Below are 21408 nucleotides of genomic sequence, written 5' to 3'. Positions count from 1 at the left end.
AATATTAAATATTCATTTTTGAAGATTATTTATAAGTAACTAGTTTGGAAGCTCCGCTTTTTGTCTAAAACACCACCACCACCACCACCACCACCACCACCAACAATAATAATAAAAAACAACCAAACCTTAAATCCTAGTAGGCTGGATCGATTACATGAATCTTTTTCTACCACTGCAACAACTAGTTATTTTTGTTGATTTAAGATTGTTAGGTTTTTACATTTTTCCTTTTGTGTATGTAGTTTGAGTTTTTTTTTAAATAAATTTTGGTGGACTCTTCTCTATGATTATTTCCCTCCATATTTTGGTAGTTTAAAACAACAACAACAACAAAACAAAACCTTAAGTCCCACTATATGGGGTCGGCTATATGAATCCTATTTCACTAATTTATGCGATCATAAACCATTTCTTTTGACAGATTCAGGGATATTAAATTCTTACTCACTATCTCCTCTTAAATTATTTTAAGTCTACCCATACCCTTCTATTGCCCCTTTTAGTTCATGACAATCTTTATTATCCTTATCTACTATAAGCTAAAATTGCACCTTCAGTGCGTAGGAATATAATGGAATTAAGAACAATGAGATCAAATTTATCACTTTATTCTGTTATACTTTTCATTTAAATTTTTATTTCATTTTTTTACTATTTCGTTTTTTTCTTTAAACTAAACATAACAAAAGAGTTCTAGATAACGAGTTCATAAATGACTCATTTTTAAAATTTTATTATACAAACTTTAGACACTCATTGCTATTGAAAGTGATAAAAAAATTTAAAAGTTAAAATTAAACAATTATAATTTTCAAAAATCCCTAATATAATAAAAATATTTCAATTATTGAAGGTTGGGTGGTGTGTGCATGAGTCATGCAAAAAGCGCTAGTCTAAATAATATTTTTTAATTAAAAACACTACTTAGTGTAATATTTTTTTAATAAAAGATGTTGGATGATGAAACTGTTTTTTATCTTAAAAAAAAATGGACCATCTAGCGTTTTTATAAACTTATTAATTGCGGAAATTTTTTTGAGCTTTTCTTAAATATTTTAAATTAAAATAAAATTAAATTAGAAAAAAACTCCGAATTAATTAATAGCACGTGATGAGTCCGGCCAACGTGTCCTACGGTAGCGCCGCGATGAAACATTTGTGATTGGCGCCCTGTGGGGCACCACCAGATGGAGTGAAAACTTTGTCGTCAAGACCGGTGACTGGTGAACCCAGTCACCCCATAAATCACCCCATAAACGCGTCCAGGTTCATTGTCTTGGAATCTCCCCCACACCGTCAAAGCTACGCTCCCTGTCCTTCTCGCTCTCGTCTCTCGGTGTAAGTCTCGGGTTACGATTAGGGTTAGGTTTTCTGCTCTGAGAATTTTTTGCTGAAAATTTCAGCTTCTATGGAAGCTTCAGCAGCAGCTTCCTATTCAAACTCCTTCCGATCACTATTCCGCCACTGCTACTGCACCTTCAATAAACTCTCTTGTCGCAGTTTCTGCTGCTCTTATTGTTGTTCTACTAAACCCTGAAAAAGCTTTCGTCAGAGTGGTAGAAGTGTTTTCTCGTCCTCGTCCATGGATTTGACTCGCTCGCAGTCCAATTTCTCTCTAGGGTTTCTGTCCCACTCCTCCCCGCCTCCGAGAACCCAAATTGCCGACGATTCCATTTCGTTTCAGATAGATTCGAGCTTCCGCGATCCAGCGCACCCGATGCCCTCCATTCCCCTGCAGCTGCTGGAGCAGCAGGCAAACGATCAGGACCACAAAATCGAGAACGCAAGCGAGGAGAAAGTGTGTAGCGAAGATGACAGATCAGATATGGAGGAGTTCAGAATTTTGGGCCATTCCATGTGCTTGAAGCGGAAAAGGGATACTGAATCGTCATCTTCTCTGAGTCTCGAGTCACGTAGGGTTGCAGTGAGGGCTTGGGGAAGTCAGCCGCTCCACATTGCTGACCCGGATGTGTTCGGGATTATGGAGAAGGAAAAGCGAAGGCAATTCACGGGAATTGAGCTGATTGCATCAGAAAATTTTGTGTGTCGGGCTGTGATGGAAGCACTCGGAAGCCATTTGACGAACAAGTACTCGGAAGGAATGCCTGGTGCCCGTTACTACTGTGGCAATCAGCACATCGATGAGATTGAAATGCTCTGTTGCGAGCGTGCTTTGGCTGCTTTTAATCTTGATCCGGATTGCTGGGGTGTGAATGTTCAGCCTTATTCATGTACATCGGCAAATTTTGCTGTTTACACGGGGCTTCTCCTCCCCGGAGATCGAATCATGGGTTTGGATACTCCATCTGGAGGAAACACTAGTCATGGGTATTATACGCCAAACGGGAGAAAAGTGTCCGGGGCTTCTATATTTTTTGAGAGCTTACCATATAAAGTGAATCCACAAACTGGGTATATCGATTATGATAAACTTGAGGAGAGGGCAATTGATTTTCGTCCCAAGATACTTATCTGTGGTGGGAGCTCGTACCCTCGTGAGTGGGATTATGCGAGGTTTAGACTGATTGCTGATAAGTGTGGAGCTGTGTTAATGTGTGATATGGCTCAAATTAGTGGTCTTATTGCGGCCAAGGTACGATTTTGATAGTTGTATTTTGTTTAAGATTGAAGAATCTTTATTCTATACTCTTGGCTGCTTGAAGAATTCTATTTTTTTGATTTTAGTTGTTATGGCATCTTATTTATTTATTTATTTATTTATTTTTTGGGTTCTTGTTAAGAAAGCACCTGAAAAAATAAAAAGTATACAACAACTTGTCGAGCACAGAATGCCAGTCCCTCTGCTCATTAGACAATGAAACTCTTCAAGAAAGCTGTTGATGAAACACCCAAGATAAGTCTAAAATACTATTTTATACCACATTTGTTTAGTTGGAGTTGCAGAATGCGGAGAGTTTTGCATTATGCTCTAATCAGATGCACCAAAGCACTGCAACCACAGCACTCTTGCACTTTGCTTCTCTCTCCAATATACAAAAGCCCCTATAAGTGAGAGATTGTATGCCCTACAAAGAGGAAGGGCAAACACAGTGCTCACCAGAAACTAGTGAATTATTCTAATTCTGAGTCCCTGTGAGAAAGGACATTGAAAGAATAAATGAGAAGTTCTCTCCTCATTTGGACAAAGACAGACTAACAAGAAAAGTAATTTAAAGAGTCTAAAAACTACCACCTTCCATCACTCTCCACAAAAATGAAAAAAAAAAAAAAGAAAGAAAAAAGAGCAAGGAATCAAGGAGAACAGAAAGATTCTAACAAGATTCAACAATCTAACAAGATAATCAGTCTCAATTTGACTCATATTTTTAGGAAAATGAAAATTCCAAGAATTCCAATCTTATGGTCAAGGGAAAATTTAGCAATAGGAGAATCATGAAGAACAGAAAGATGATAAAAATGGTGAAAAACATGAATAGAAGGAGCATCCCCAACCCAATGATCGTCACAGAATTGAACCCTCTCACCATGCCCAATTTTATACCTCATGCAGGTAAAAAGACGAGAGTTGAGACAAATTTTTAGGGATTTGCATGGTGAGAATTGGTACTACCTCTAGCATCTGCTCATTCTGCCCGATCCCATGTTTGTTCTCAAACTTTCTTGCATCAAAGAAATAACATCATTAATTGGACACCAATCTACTGGTCTATCAACATCCTCCTCCGAATAAAGAGTCCTGTAAAAATCTCCCTCCACAATCCCCGTGATTCTTGAACTCTGATTCATTAATAAAGCTCTTCCCCTACTTACCATTTTTACTATAAAAAAAGAAATAAAAAATAAAATAAAGATGTTCCTCCACAAACCCCTGGTCACCCAATGAAGCAATGAACTATCACAATTCACCTTAAAATAATCTTGCAACCCCCCCAGGCCTCCCAAAACCCTTTTTTTTTTGTTTTAAAAAAACAGTACTTCAACAACTCTGCTAAACCGAAAGGAGATAGTGACATATTTTTGAACCTCAAAGGTGTGGGCTCCCATCTAACAGGATTGGACTGAAAAATTATAGGACAATGATCAGAAGCTTCTCATTGGAAGCACCTCTTAAGGAAGTCGGGGGGAAGAATTGGCAAACAAGAATTTGTCAACTAGAGTGTGTATACACTGGCCAGCTGCAAACCATGTGAACTACACGTATAACTAAATAATATAGAATTCACAATATCTAATGAAACTATCAAAACCTCTCATGCTGTTGATGACCTTAGAGCCACCCAATTTCTCATAAGGAAACCTAATGCATTGAAATCACCTTCTACGCACCAATCAAGGGAACATAAACCATACTGTCCAGACAACTCCCAAAATAAACTCCTAAGCCTGGGACAGTTAGGACCACAAACAGACAGAACTCACCTAATCAACCTTTGTAACAAACCTAGTATCCTAGACAACAATAGTATCCCTAGATAAACCACCAGCCATGCCAATGCCTAAACCTAGATTCTGAAACACTCCTAGATTCTGAAACACTCCTAGTCATCGAACCATCTACCTCCTGTAATTTGGATTTTCTTAGCATTATCAAATCAATTGAAGCTTTTTTCAAAACCACCTCTTTAATCTTACCATTTGTTTTGGGATCCAGAGCTCAACGCTCTCACTAAGATACATTATTTTCCAAATTTTATGTATTTATGATATTATAACTTACAACAGGGCAAGAGAAAACATTTGTTCCTCATTGCTACATTAAGAAAGTGTGAATTTTATATGTAAGAAGAAAATTTGGAAAATGATTTTAAAATTTTTTTTTTTATATTTACTTCATGTTTATCTTCTTTCTTGAGAAAATATTTATTGTGCACGACAATAAGATATGGTGTCCTCTTGGTCACAGTTTTATATATATATTTTTTGTTTTGTTTCTGTTTTTGTTTGTTTGTTTTTTTTTTGCTCCAATTTATACTGTTTCTTTGGTGCAGGGTAACTATGCAAACTTAATTTGGCTGTTAACGGCTAGGTTGTATTGAATAAATTAATCTTTCCCATGGTTTTAAGCTTTAATATCTTTTCTCATTTCATGTAAAGGTTAGTTTCAACAATGGAGAATTAATAGTGTTTGGGAGAATAGAAAAGGGCTGGAAAGGAAAAAAGGTGTAGAGGATATAAAAGGGAAAGAAAGAATGTGCTTACCTTTCCTTTTTGTTGCTTAAGCAAAAGAAAATGGAAGGGAAAAAAAATGCTCGTCACTCATATTGAGTAGGTTTTTTCCATCCATTTCCTACTACTATTGGAGGGATTGATTTTGAGAGGAGAGGAATGCCCATTTCATCAGTTCTCTTTCCTAATTTGCTACCATATTGGATGTGGGGAAATCGATTTTCCAGTCATGCTCTCCTTCTTCATCTTTCCTTCAAACCAAACAGTGTGAAAGATAACTTTAGTTGACCGAACTTACTCATTTAAAACTTTCAGATTTGATTTAACCACAAATTTTTTGATATGATGGTTTATTATTTAACAGGAATGTGTAAATCCATTTGAATATTGTGATATTGTTACTTCAACAACTCACAAAAGTCTTCGAGGTCCCAGAGGAGGAATAATTTTTTACAGAAAGGGTAAAAAGTTGAGGAAGAGAGGCATGGTTCCAGGTCAAGGTGATGATAGTGACCAATATGATTTTGAGGACAAGATAAACTTTGCTGTTTTTCCATCCTTACAAGGTGGGCCTCACAATAACCATATTGCTGCACTTGCTATAGCCTTAAAGCAAGTAGCGACTCCGGAGTACAAAGCATATATGCAACAAGTAAAAAAAAATGCTCAGGCTTTAGCGACTGCCCTATTGAGAAGAAAATGCAGACTGGTAACTGGAGGCACAGACAACCATTTGCTGCTCTGGGATTTGAGAACATTGGGATTGACAGGTATTATTTTATGTTCATGTTCATTTTTATATTTGCTTCTCTTTTATTTTTATTTTTGTTTGCAGAATGACTTAGATACCTTCCTTTTTTTTTACCCTGCATGGCTTATAATTTTTGAACTAAAATGGGTTTTGATTTTGTTCTTCGCTTGAGCTAGTCTCTCTTGATTAAAAACATTGTTTGACAGAGGTTGATGTTTCTGCTATTTGGACTCTTGATATATGATTTTTTCAGTTAACAAGTTGAATTATTCTCTTTCGTGTTTCGCAATTGCAACGTGTGACTTAAAAGGAATTTAAACTATCGATGAATGATACTTCAGGAAACATTGTCTTAGTCATTGTTCTAGGAACTTGAAATTTCATTTAATTTATTGTAACAATCTAGCTGAACTTCATTGTTCATTGTGTATTTTTTATAATTTTGAAACCTATAGAATCTAATGTGTGTGGTTTTGACTTTTTCATCGAAGGAAGCTTACATTTGTTTAGGTTCTGTTATTGTACTTCATGGTTCACACTGTATTTTTATGTTTTTGAAACCTATAGAATCTAATGATGTGGATTTGACTTTTTCATCAAAAGAAACTTACATTAAGTTAGGTTCTGTTATTTATTTATTTATTTATTTTTTTTGTGGGGTGGGGGACCAAAAAACCAGTTTTATGTTGTATGGGCAGAACTGTTGAAGTTATCTGTTTGGAATTCAGCAGAAAAATAGTCCAAGTGCAGAAAACTACTTATGTTTATGAGACAGCTATTTTTCTTGAACGATTTTCCCCTTTTCGTTTATTATTCCCCTGAATTTGTTGGAGGAAATTGATCATGATCGAGTAAATTGGTGGAAAAATATTCATGTAGCTGACCCCACCTAGTGAGACTTGAGGCTTGGTTTATTGTTATTGTTGTTTATTATTCCCCTGCTTTTTTCTGGTTGGGGGAGCTGGGTTGAGTTCGGTTGACCCAAACATTGGAAAAACCTGGAATTGTATTTATTTTTATTTTTGATAAACAAAGAATTTATTAGAAGATAAAAGGATGTAATCAGAAAAAATGAGGAGAAAAGAAAAGATGACAAAAAACAGGGAGAATAATAAATCCTCCCTTTACATCAATAACAACAAATTACAATGAAAATTCATAATAAGCTGAAAGCCAACTCAATGAAGCAGAGCCAACTAGTCCTGTTGCAGATCTTCCAAAGAAACATGATGAAAAAACCCGTGAGCTGATGCACACAGCGACTTAAAATATGCCACTCTACTCCAAAGCAAGTTATTAGCAGTAGCTAACCCTTAGAAAATTCTAGCGTTCCTCTCCAAACAGACACACCAAATAATAGCTGTAACAGCGCATTGCCACAAGTCTATTGTAACGCCCCGAAACCTTAAACCCGGGTCCGACGCGTTATACCTGATAAAATCTCTCTTCCATAATATACGCAACGGAAATATAACCATAATCTCCATATAACATAGTACCAGAGTTTACTAATTCTAACTACCAACCATAATAAATTAATCATCCACCAGTATTCAAATATATACATGTCTCCAAAATATTATCCACTAATACCAGTATGTTTCACAACCATCCATATCTTATAAAACTTAAAACATAAATTATAAAACATAAAATATACATATCAAAGTTAACAGAAAAATATACTATTTTTTCTTATATCTTCCAAAAAATGTTATAAAATTTCGAACTCTCAAAGCTCGATCCTGAGAAATCCTGAAAAAGATGAATTCATATTCGGGTGAGACACATCTTAGTAAGGGAAGAAACAATATATTAAACTCAGCGTGTGACCATCATGAGATTATACATATCATTTTATAATATTTGCAAATCATTAACATAATACTGAAAGTCATTTTCTGATCCTAATCAAACACATGCAAATGTTTAACCCACGAGATTACCTGAGGATAGGGGTGATTACTCGCCCATACAAGTAGCACCCCTCTGCTCTGATACTTAGGTAACTTTAAGGTCGCAATTAAAGCGTACTAGGGCACTCACCTTACTCAGTAAGCTCTCAAGTGATAAATTAATCTCGTACTCACACAGTTCATACAAAAGTTTACTGGGAAAGGCCCTAAGGATAGGGAAATCTACCCGCCCATACAAGTAGGTTCCCTCTGCCCTAGTACGTTATGCGGCTACTGTCACATCTGTAGCTACTAGTGCACTCGCCTTACTTAGCAAGCCCTCAAACGAAAGGTACGCCTCGCCCAATCGTAACATGTTCTACGTACATACATACTTCTAGTATCATAATACATTATTCTTTTTTATCATTATTTAATCATACACTTCTGTTTATATTCATGGCTTAACATTGCATTGTATTTCATTTTAAGTGACTTTTTCCCATTTTACATTGTTCACATTTCACATTTCATTTCCATTTCATTTATTTCCCTTTTCATTTCATTTCATTTCATACCCAACATCTTTTAGCTGTTTTATCTAGCATTTTTCAGCTGTCATACATTTACCCAACCACTTTCAGCTGTGACACATTTACTCAGCCACTTTCAGCTGTGACACATTTACCCAGCCACTTTTAGCTGTTTCACATTTACCCAGCCACTTTTACCTGTTTTACCCAGCATATTTCAGCTGTTTACCCAGCATTTTTCAGTTGTTTACATGGTTGCATTAACACACACAGGCAACATTGTCCATGTCATATTTTATTTTCATTGTTTTACTTAATCTACATCTCGTACATTTAACATATATTTGCACAGATTCTCATGCCACACAATTTAATAGTAAAATTCATACACTGCCTGTAAAATAAGCCAACCAATATTTAATGTTTATATACTGAAAATACTTTTCATTTCTTACTTAATTATCCTAAAAATATTTCTCACTTTCATCAATTCATTTTTGCATATACATATCTAATAAACAGCCCTAAGTTCGAAAAAAATATAATTTAAACAGTTGACATTTTACCCATATTGAAACATATATACGTACATATAACACAATTTATTTTTTCATTAAATTCATAAAAATTCTGATTTAATATATATTTTTTTCTTTACGTGGTTTCTTGAACTACGCCAACAGGGACTCTAAAAAATACCTGTGGCGCTCACCTGGATCCTGAAATTAAATTCTTGGTTCCAATAAATTATTCATGAATAAAATATTAATTTAATACTTCCTAGGGCCATAATTCCTAAATAAATAATAATATCCTTAAATTTAGCCAAATTGTCAAATTTCTCAACTTCCACTCTCGCTTTGGAGTAGGGTCTAGAAAACCCCAATTGAATAATTACCTATGTCAGAATGACGACGACGACGACTAGGACCCTGTGGTGGTGTCCGTTCGTCGATTTAACAGTAAATTTAACCAGAAATTGAGAAATTGGGGAAAAATTACTTTTTCCCAAGAGCAGTGCCTAAGTTGTTCCCACGACAAATTTGCTTTAGTAGAAATGTTGGCAGCGGAACTAGGATTCTAACGGCACCTTCCGTTTCTTGATCCGTCGCAAACTTGCCGAGTAATTGAGAGAAGGAGAAAAGCAGAGACGGAGGAGTGGCTGCGCGTACTGAACGCAGGAAAGTTTGCAGGGGGGTGCCTGACATCTTCTTCTTTCTTCTTCCTTCTTCTTTCTTCTTCTTCCTTCTTCTTTCACTTTACATATATATATTTATCTTATACTTATCTTATATATATATATATATATATATTATTTTAACTTATACTTATCATATATATATATTATAATAACTTACTTATAGATATCATTTTAATTATTATTATTATTATTTTAAATCCAATGTAAAAATATTTAATTTAATAACTAATTATTTAATTATTTAATTTATCTTAATTTAATTTAATTTCTTTAATTTAAAATTTTTTTTTCTTTTCCCACACCATTGCTTTTATTTATTTATCTGTTATTTTATTTATATTTTTTTTTTTCTAAATTATTTTAATCCTTTTAAATTTCCGGGTCTTTACATTATCATGTCTTTCCCTTTACCAAAACCCCGAAATGTGATAATACAAAAAGGCCTTCAAGGTGGAGGGACAAACCCAGTCTTCACCAAAAATACCAAAAAATTTATTCTTAGACAAACCTAGTAAAAGGGTAGTAAAGAAACAGATGGTCTCACCACTCCTCAAACAAAGGGCACAAACATCCAGAGAGAGGGCCTTATTAGGTCTTCTCTTCTGAAGCAAATCATTAGTATTAGTTCTTTCAAGAACTGCAGTCTGAATGATAGCTTTTATTTTTGGGGGGATCCTTAGCTTTCTAGATCAAAGAACACAAACCAAAAGGATCTGCATCAGGGTCACAAGTCAAGTAGGAGAAAAAGGATTTACAAGACAATTCCCTAGAGGGATCTAAACTCCAAACCCTTCCGTCTTAACCAAATGAGCATGGAAAGAATCAAGCAACTTCATTCTGAAGTTTCAAATAAATTTAACACTCCTTCAGAATAGCTTACAGATATTTGCTCATTTTACCTTGCAGCTGGTAGTTTTCCAATCATTTCCTTGCCAAAGGAAAGGCTTTAGCCTCTCGTTTAGCTCTTTGACCACAGATTTAGGAAGGCAGAAAAAAAGAGCCCCAGTATGCCTGAATCCTTAGCAAGACAGACTTGAGTTTCAATCTTCCTGCATATGACAGGAACTTACAGGTCCAGCTGTTTAGTCTTGCTGAAATTTTCTAGAGAAGTATAATGCAGCCCATCTTATTCACCCTTTTAGTTACCGAACAAAGGCCTAAGTATTTAACAGGCAGTTTACCTTCTTGAATCCCCAAAATTTGAAGAATCTCCCCCTCTTATGTGTTTTTAACAGCTAAGTAAAACGCTCAGATTTAGAGGGATTGGTTTGTAGCCCTGAAAAGAGCATGAAAAAGGAGAAGGGAATTCTTAATACTTTTTGCTTAGTGTTGTCCTAAGAGGAAATAATTTGATCATCTGCGAAGCAGAGGCTTGTAAGCTTTATCCTTTGGCATTTACTGTGATAGCTGAGACCTTCCTTGGAAGCAGTTCTTTGAAGGATCCTTGTTAGCACCTCCATTGCCATAACAAACAAATAAGGTGATATAGGGTCTCTTTGTCTGTTTCCTTTCTTACCCTTGAAAAAGCCTTTAGTAGAGCCATTATTACAAAGAGAAAAATTGGGTATTGAGATACATTCTCTAATCCAGTCCACAAGATTATTGGGAGTACCAATTGCCTGTAAAACCATGATGATAAAATTCCAATTTATTGAATCAAAAGCTTTCCTGAGATCTACATTTAGAGCCAATTTTGGGAGAGCCTAAGTTGAAGTGATAGTTATGTAAAAGTTCTTGAGAAGAATGTTATCCTGAATAGATCTCCTTTTTATGAAAGAAGCTTGGTTATTATTGATAAAGCAAAGCAGTCATATTTGAAGTCTAGTGGGCGAGATCTTTGCAATGAATTTATAGAGAAGATTGTTGCATGAAAATGGTCTGAATTCACTGGGATTTGTGGGTTTCTTGACTTTAGGCTTAGGCACCAAAGTTAACAAGTTGCATTAATCTGCTTTAGAAGCTTAGAATCATTGAAGAGGGAACAAACTGCATCTGTTGAAACTTGAGTCTTTTCCAATAATGCTCCAACAAGATCGATAAAAACATTCCAGTTAAGCCTGGTCCAGGAGCTTTGTCATCTGAAAATGAGAATACAGCTCTCTTAATTCCTCCTTTTGAGTCAGATTGCCCAGCATAGACACACGGTCTTCAGACCATTTCAAATCCAAGATACTCTCAAAAAAATGAACATTGCAATTTAATTACTAGAACTGTGCACCCCAGAGTAGGTGGTCAGGAAATTCTCTTTGATGCCTTCAAAAGAACTTACTTTCTCCCCATTTTCACCAGTCAAGAATTTGATTTGTGAATAAGTTGATCTGGCATTAACAGCTTCAGAGAAAGATTTATTGTTCTGATCACCCAGATTTGGCCAGCTGATTCTGGATCTTTGCTTAAGAATAGGTTCCTCAGCCATCACAAGATTGTCGTACTTCCTGGATGCTTGACTCACCATTGAAACATTATGGCTGTTTGAGCTGTACATCACATCAATATGCATTTTGGTCCAGTTCAGATTTTGCAACACTGATCCTTTCATCAATCTTAGAAATATGAACTTAATGAAATTCTCAGAGCTTTCTTTTAGTAGCTTTCAGCTTCTGACAAAATACAAACATGGGGGAGCTTTCAAAGGATATAAGGAATTCCAGTTATTCCTGATAGAGTCCGAGAAAGCATGGTGATTGTCCAACAATTAAGAAACTTAAATGGGAAATTTTTACCTCTGCTGCTGCTGCTTTGGTTACAAACCTTATAATAAGAGGACAATGATCTGAAACACCAGGTGAGCTAAAGTCAACCATAAGGTTGGGAAAGGACTGGTTCATACTTGGAGATGTGACAACTCTATCCAATTTTCAAAAAATATTACTGTCCTTCCTTTTGTTTGACCAAGTGAGGATTGGTCCATCAAAAGGACATCATCCAATCCTGTGTGAATTAGGAACTGCTTTAAATCGTCTTGAGCCATTCAAACCAATATTTGAAATAGGTCCATTATTTTCAGAAATATTTTTAACAGTATTGAAGTCACCAAGAACCATCCAAAAAGGGAAGTCCTCAAATCTCATTGACAAAACCAACCAGATCTTTCCATAGAAGTGTTCTGTCTGGAACACAACTCAAAGCATAAACAAAAGTAATCCAACATATATCATCACATTTTATCTTACACTTACCGATTGATAGACAAAAGTAAGCCAACTGCTCTCTATAGAAGTTTTCTGTCTTGGGGCTTTATATTTGTTTTACATAAACCATACATACTGAGTGCCTTGTCTTTTATTAATCCTTTGACTTCCTTGTGTGTCAGAGGGTCATTCAGCCCTCCTATATTTCAGCATCCAATATTCAAGCTGCATTTGGGAGTATGGATTTTGGCCTTGGATTTGGACAAAATTCAATACAATTTTATATTGAATATTGTCCAAATCCTCCCAAATCCAAATTCAAGGCCTCTCCCAAACATAGGATTAGAGAATTCATGTGGTATTAATAGATTTTTTTTTTCACTGTCTGCAGTCTTAGACTGATTTTCCCCCCCATCAACAGAGATACAACAAACAACACGAAGAAACCTAGCCTTAAGTCTCACTAGGTGGGGTCGGCTACATGAATTCTTTTCTGCCAATTTATGTGATCATTAACAATTTCTTTCAACAAATTCAGGGCTATTAAATCCTTACTATTTTATTCCAAGTTATTTTAGGTTAACCCCTACCCTTTCTACTGCCCCTCAAAGTAACTAAGTCACTCTTCCTCACTTGCACACTATGTGGCCTACACTGCAAGTTTTCAAATCAATTGAGTCATCCCTCCCTTATCTTATCTTCTACAGGAGCTACGCCTAACTTATTGCAAATATGTTTATTTCTTAATTTATCTTTTAATGTTATACCACTCATCGATATACACATTCTCATCTTGAAAATTTTTATTTTTTGGATATGTTGTTTCTTAAGTTGCCCAACATTTTAATCCATATAACATAGCTGGTCTTACAGCTGTCCTATAAAACTCACTTTTTAATTTTAAGGATATTCTACGTTTACAAAACACACTTGAAGTACTTCTCCATTTTATTCAACCTACTTTAACTTTATGCATTACATCCTCTTCAATTTCTCCCTCAGCTTGCTTAATAGATCCAAGGTATCAAAATCTACTAGTGCTATTGATTTCTTCATTATCAAGTTTAATTTTGTTCCCAATATTCCTCCTACTATTACCAAAATTACATTTCATATATTCTATATTATTTATGCTTATCCTAAAGCTTCTAGATTCTAAAACTTCTCTCTATAATTTTAACTTGGACTCTACTCCACCCCTAGTTTCATCAATCAAGGCAGTATCATCTTAAAACAACATACACCATGGAACCTCATTTTGGATACTCCTAGTCAGTTGATCCGTCACTAAAACAAAAAGATAAGGGCTCAAAGCGGATCCTTGATGTACATCTATTTTGATTGGAAATTCTCTAGTCTCTCCACCGATAGACTTAACACTTACATAACACCTTTTATTTCCCTAAAACCCACCATAGAACTTCCTTAGGTACCCTATCATACGATTTCTCTAAGTCAATAAATATTATATGTGGGTCCCTCTTCTTTTTCCTAAATTTTTCCATTAATCTTCTTAAAAGATATATTGCTTCTGTAGTAGATTGCCCAAGCATAAAATCAAATTGATTTTCCGAAACTTTGTTTCTAGCTTTAATCTCTTTTCAACTATCCTTTCCCATAGTTTAATTGTATGACTTATAAGTTAAATTCCATGATAGTTACTATAATTTTGAATATCTCCTTTGTTTTTGTATATAAATATTAAAGTGTTTTTCCTCTATTTGTTTGACCTTTTTTTAGTTTTTATGATTATGTTAAATAAATTAGTTAACATTATAATTTTGTTATTACCTAAGCATTTCCAAACTTCAATTGGGATGTTATTCAGTCCTATAGTTTCTCCATTTTTTCATCTTTTTTAGTGCAATCTTAACTTTGTTAACTCTAATCTTGTGAATAAATCTTATATTTTTAGTATTTTCCTTATTTATCAATTCTAAGTTTAAGCCTTTTACTTGATTTTTATTAAATTGCTTACTAAAATAACTTCGCTATCTTTCTTTTGTCTTCTTCCTTAACCTAGACAATATCATCCTTAGTTTTTATACATTTTACATTACCTGAGTCTAAACTATTTATTTCTCTCGCTCGAACAATTTTACATATATCTCTCTCCTTTTGTATCCAATGTAGCATACAAATTTTTAAATGATCTATGTTTAGCTTTACTAATAACCTTTTTTGCATTTTTTCTTGCCTCTTTATACTTTTCAAATTATCCATGTTTCTATATTTTTGCCATTTTTATACCAATTTTTTTTTGCTTTAACAAGTTTTGGACATCTTGAACCCATTGCCAACTTTATTTGCTATTCGAGAATCTTCATCTCGATTCACCTAAAATCTCTTTTGTTATTTTTTTAATAGAGCTAGCTATCCTGCTCCAAAGAGTGTTTATGTCTACACCGTCCTCTATAGCCACCATCTTTGATCATTTTATCTTTAAATTTAATTATATTTTCTCTTTTTAGGTTCCACCACCTAGTTCTTTTATGATTTATTTTATTATTTCTGTTCCATTTTTTTTAATGCATATATCTAGTACTTAAACTTTACAATGTGGTTAAGCTTTCATCTGGGATAACGTTACAATCTTTGCACGATAAACGATTTGCCCTCCTAGTTAAGAAAAAATCTTTGACTTTTATTTTGTCCACTTTTGAAGGTTATTAAGTGTTCTTCTCTTTTCTTAAAGCAAGTATTCATTGTATAAAATCATATGGCGTAGCAAAGTCCATGATTATCTTCCCAGACTCATTTTTGTCTCCATATCCATATCCTCTATGTATTCTCTCATAACCTTTATTATCCCTTCCAATGTATCCATTTAGCTCTGTTCCTATGAATAGTTTCTCAATCCCTTGTAGTTCTTGTATAATACTATCCGTATCTTCCTAAAATTGTCTCTTTAAGGTTTTCTGTGAAGCCTACTTGAGAAACATAAGTACTAATGATATTTATTATCTCTTGGCTTAAGTCCATCTTAATTTTTATAAATCTACCCCATACTCTTTTGACATCTACAAAGCTATCTTTTAAATTTTTCTCTACAATAATTATTACCCATTCTTATATTTTCGTTTTCTAGTGTACCAAAGTTTAAATCTTGATTTATTAATTTCTCTAGCTTCCCCCCCACCCATTTAGTTTCTTCAAGGCAGATTAAAATAATTTTTCATCATTGTGTCCACAATTTCCATGCTTTTAAGTGTCCCTATATTCCATGTTGCTAGTCTAATCCTAGTCTTCTAAACTAATTTCTTTACCCGCTCACGTCTAGAATGATGCGGGAACCCTCATATATTTGACACCATACCTGGGTGCCGACACGGCGCGTTGCTTTGAGGGAACGACCTGGCCCATCTTTGCCCATTTTTTTGCTACACCCGGGTGGTATAAGTGTAACGTGTCGCTCGTATGGGATGCCCCAGCGAATATTTGGCAAGTATTTATATCAATAGAGATACTATCTTTATTTTTTGCACAAGGATTTTGAGGATTTTTCACCCCAGAGGTATGTAGATGTTTGAACTGCTACCTTGCATCTTAACAGCAGTGTCAGGAATTACAGCTTTAGAAGCTGCAGAAACAAGAATATTTGCAACACCTGAAACTTTGTTGTTATTCTTGCTACCAGTATGGGGTTTTCTTAAAAGACCAGCATTTAATCTTGTGGATTTGATAGTAATATTGCAAAATTTTCCAGAAGATGAAGCACCTTTGCATGAATTTTCACTTTTTGGAAGGCTCTCCAGTACCAGTTCATGACCATTATCATCATTCTCCATGCTCATATCATCATCACTTTCACCTTTTTCACATTCTCATCTGTCAAAAGCAGCGTAGTTATTGATAAAGGAATGTCAGATGCCACTTTTTTCTTTAATTCAGAGTTCCTTTCCTTTGTTTTGGTTCCCATTGTGACCAAACAAAAAACACCTGTTGCAACTTACTGGTTTCCAATTATATTCAAGATCAATTACCTCATAGGCTCATATCCCTTTCTTCAAGCGATTGCCCAAAAATTTCTTCCATGACAAGGGAAACAATTCAAGATTGAATTACAATGAAGTAGATCAAATTCTTCAGAAACAATCAAGAAAACTGTGAACAATCCAAGATTGACTTGAAATGAATCAAGAACTGGTATAGGTAACGCCTGAGGATAGTTAACATGTGCTGAGAGAAGACCGAAATCCCGCCTGTAGCTTTTTAATCAAAATTCAGTAGGATTATGATTGCTTTTTCGAAGATCATCGCTGCAACTCATTATTATAATGATAGATGAAGAGAAACTACTTATCTGTTTGTTTGCTAAGCACTACAGACATAGGTGTGTCTTGGATGCTTTAGATTTTTGGGCTCTAAAATATAAACTTAGTTTATGTTTCTTTTTTCTAACAAAAAAATTTATGCCGCAATAGGTAGTTGCAATATTATTCGGAGAGCAAACTTTGTCCTTTTATGGTAATGGAATGAATTTGACGAAGTTCAAAACTTAAAAGTTACAGCTCAAGTATGATGGTTTAAAATTGAGACCTATATTGTTTAAAAATTATAGTTTTAAAATTCAGTGTGAAGTGGCTGTATAGGGTTCTTGGTAGCCTCCGAGACTGTTACATTGCTATTTGGAGGCCTCTTGGTTTATAACCGTGTTTGTTGCTATGGTCCATTGTGGTACGGTAAGAGCTTTTTTCGACTATGTGCACTATTACAGGCTGCTAGGCTGTCAAATTGGCTGTGGATTCCCATAATTGAATTTTAAGCCATGTCATTGCATTTTTTTTCTCACCATTTTTCCTATACTAAAGCATAGAAGCTCAATTTTAAGTTTGCCATTTTAAATTAGTGATCTACTCTATTTGGTTTATATTTCTTTGATAACTAGCCCAAAATAAATCCATTTTCCTTGCCAAAAGAATGGATATTTTTATTTTAAGTTGCTTCAATTTTTAAAATAATTTTTCTTCCAATTAATTTGGAATCAAAAAGACATTCTATAACTATGCAGAATGCATTTTGTGCTTGTTTGAAATTTGAACATTCTATGTTTTTATGTATTACTATATTTATGATTTCTTATTTAAATTCCATTTATAGCCACCAAAAGTTGTTAAAAGTAGCAAATCCTCCCTCTCCCCCTCCCTTTCCTTCAGTAGTGACTAAAGAAAGCAGGATATCATTCAATACCATTGCTATGTGTAATTAAATTTTACTAAAAATCATTTAGAAAGCATTTGTGTGTAGGATTTGAGGATCAAAATATATGATTATATATGTTTTTGATGAGTTTGTTAATCTGAAAAATGAATTCATGGACAAGGTAACTGTTACCTGTTATGCAACATCTGCAATGTATGCAGTCATTATGCAGCAACAGTTACTGTTACATCGACCGCTACTATTTTTCCAAGCCATGATACGATACTACTTTTGAAGTTTTCACTTGAATTAATTTCAGAGGAAGTTATAGGTTCTTTGCATCTTATCTTGTAACAAGTATCAATATTTTATTTTTTTATATTTGCTGCTTTATAGGAAAAACCAATGACCAGGAGTCCAGGACTATATGGAAATCACAAATATCTAAATCCATGGTTTGGTTGCTTTGAATGGATGTTGAGATTAAAATCTTTTCATGTTAGTGTCGACAATCTTCAGATAGGTGATGTTTGAACTTTGAATTTCCATGGTTGACATGTTTGTGGGGTAGCTTTCCTCTTCTAATCAAATCATTGATATTGTGCAAATTATTTGATTTGAGTTTTTTGTTCAATATGTTGAGGTTTCACCAACTGGTAAATTATTTGTAGCTTATGATTTGTATATGATATGGGAGTGGTTGTGTTCTTATACCAAGGATGTGTTATGTTTTAAGTTTCCACTAATGCAAACACGCATATTGGGTGTCGATATTGTGTTATGTATGCTGTGGGCAGGGGTGTACATGTATTTAATGCACAGTATTAAGCTTGGCAACCCTCTAGAATTTAGATGTTGGACATAATCCTAATTTAGATGCTGGACATGGTTCTGTGTGTGCTTTATTTGCATGAAATTATAGCTGAGAAAATTAAAGGATACAGTATTAGAAAAGTGAAAGGCTGGTGATGGCTGCTGTGTTATTGCCACCAAGATGAGGAGAGGAGGGGATGGAGGTTGAATGTAAGGGAGAGTGGGAGATTTTGGTGGGAAACAGCCATTTCAATTAAAATAACCAATCCAATTTACGGTGTTGCTGCATAATAATATATTGCAAAAATAAAATTAAGAAAATTTCAAACCCCCGAGACAAACATACTGGCAAACAAATCCCCACATAATATCACTTTTTAATTAATTTAAACCAGAGACGTTTTGGCCTGACCATATTTTTTGAATTCAGCTTCTGAATGGGGTCAAATCAATTGATCCAATTTTCAGCTTCATGTCCTGCATCATTGGCATTATATTTCTGCAAATAGGAATGACTAAATCCATCACAGATTTGTTGCAATCGCTTCTGTCCTGCAATCTGAATGGCATTATTTTATTGAGCAAATAGGACTTGCTCAGGAAAGCCGCCATCTCCTTTCATATAAGTTATGTTTTGAAATGAGGCACTTTCTTTTTTATGATGTATGGAATGGGTTGTAGAGATACTATGTTGTGTATAGGATCTTTTACTAAGGAACAAAGAAAATGATACGTTATACTTTCTAATGAAGCCTCCGAATTTTCAGCATCACTTTATTTTTCATTGTAGTTTTCATTAAAATGATGCTGTGGAGCTACATTGTGTAAAATATTTTCATGTTTTAAAATGTTCTCTTTGCAAATATGTGGGCTTTCCCAAAGATTTATAAACCCCTTAAGGAAATTATATTTATACCGAAGCCCCCCAAATATAAATTGCTGGCTTTGCCGTTGAAAAGATGGAGACACGTCCTGATGCCTGATCACCATCACCATCATCATAATCATCAAGCCTTAAGTTACACTAGGTAGGGTTGGTTCAATGCATGCTCGTGCGTGCACCTATGCACACATTTTATCATGATGGGTACTGGTACTGCAAAATTATTTTGAGGATTTTAAGCACTATTGGAAGCTTCTGTTGAGTTGGTTGTCTTTTACTTTATCCTTTTGGTTTGAAGATTCCTTATCCTCTTTGTTCTGCCTTCTCTTTCTTTGTCTTATGTATGCTCTTTTTTAATCAACACGCACACACACGCATGCTGATGCTGCATATGTGATTCCATGTACGTTTGAATTGTTTATATCTTGTAGCTTTTATGTGGAGCATGCCTATTCCTTCCCCATTTTCTTATTTTACTTATTTCTTTTCATCTTATTTATTTATTGTGTTTCTAGGTAAGAATTATGAGAAGGTCTGTGAGGTGTGTCACATTACACTTAATAAAATTGCTATATTTGGTGATAATGGAACCATCATTCCTGGAGGTGTAAGGATTGGTAAGTGAAACCTCATCACATATCGATTTTGCGAGTCAAGAAAACATCTTTCTTTCTTTAGAGAGATTTTGTGCTATTGTTAATAGGCGTTCATGTGTGTATTTGTAGGTACACCTGCTATGACATCAAGAGGTTGTTTGGAGTCCGATTTTGAGATAATTGCTGATTTTCTTCTCAGAGCCGCACAGATTGCAAGCAGGGTACAGAGAGAGCATGGGATGGTACTGAAGGGTTTTCTGAAGGGTCTTCATAACAACAAGGATATTGTTGAGCTCCGTACCCGAGTCGAAAATTTTGCGACTCAGTTTTCAATGCCTGCATTTGACATTTGAATATGTTTTGGAGGTGCAATCGAGGAAGGAATGCCATCTGTCTTCTAGGGCTGCCTTGTGCTGCTCATGGTAACAATTCCCAAATGGGCATTCTTTTTCCATCCTCTTTTAAGTTTGGCCTCTTCATTTGCAGCATAATGGTTTCTGCAGTTGCCAAACTTCTGTAAATACATTCATGGTAGTTTGCCATAATTTATGGGAGTAGTGAGGAGACTCTGTTGGGTTTGGCCTGTTTTGATGTCTCATCAAATTGGCAGTGGCAGCAGTCCTTTGATCCGGGGATGTAAGATGACCGTGTAAGAAGGGTACTGGAGTGTGCAGGTAAACTACCACGGTAGGTCTTCCACTATTTATGGAAGGCTTCGAAATATTGTTTCAATTTAACTTGATATATTTGAGGATTGCTTTCATAATAAGGGGAGGAGATATACGTTGAGGATCGCAGCCCAGAAATTTTGGCCATAATTTTTTATACTCTGATAATTGTATTTGGCCAGGCCAACAAAACAGAGAAGGAAAAAAACAAAAAAAAAAAGCGACGTTAATGATGGCATTGGCATGGTAATGGACACCTTGGTGCACTGTTATTCCACAATGAGTTACAGTGAAGATTATTTGTAATTTATTAACTTTTCTTATTGAGTATCGCCGCCAAATTTAGATATATTCAGAAAGCCTGGTAGTGTGCCACTGAGGTTTGGGTTTTATTTGTGTTTTTGCTAGGTTTGGTTGCAAAATATCTATTCAATGGAGTAGAATGCAATAAATATGGGAAACGAAATGTAATATGTTTCGGGAAAATTTAGAAGTGGCAACTGATTCTGTGTTATGAATCAATTTTTTTTTAAAAAAAAAAAAGATGTAAAATCGATCAACACTTTTTCTGTTTGTAAAATATGAATGTTAAATGGATGAGGAAATTTAAATTTATGTTAATTGGTTGATTTTTGATCAAGTCAATTTGCTGATTTTATTCAAGT

The 21408-nt window shown here is 34.9% G+C and overlaps 1 protein-coding gene across 1 annotated transcript; it reads left to right on the top strand.

The window, feature by feature from the left end:
• Nucleotides 1–1272: 1272 nt before the first annotated feature.
• LOC131164002 (serine hydroxymethyltransferase 7-like) lies at nucleotides 1273–21102 on the top strand. Its single transcript, XM_058120881.1, has 4 exons — nucleotides 1273–2596; nucleotides 5495–5900; nucleotides 19995–20096; nucleotides 20205–21102. The coding sequence occupies exons 1-4, from the start codon at nucleotides 1586–1588 to the stop codon at nucleotides 20426–20428; spliced, it is 1743 nt and encodes a 580-aa protein (XP_057976864.1). The 5' UTR covers nucleotides 1273–1585; the 3' UTR covers nucleotides 20429–21102.
• The last annotated feature ends 306 nt before the right edge of the window (nucleotides 21103–21408 follow it).

Source organism: Malania oleifera, chromosome 9, assembly GCF_029873635.1.
Source record: "Malania oleifera isolate guangnan ecotype guangnan chromosome 9, ASM2987363v1, whole genome shotgun sequence".
NCBI classification, from domain to species: domain Eukaryota; kingdom Viridiplantae; phylum Streptophyta; class Magnoliopsida; order Santalales; family Ximeniaceae; genus Malania; species Malania oleifera.
Note: the sequence above shows the minus strand (reverse complement) of the source record. Positions and strands in the feature narration are given on the sequence as shown.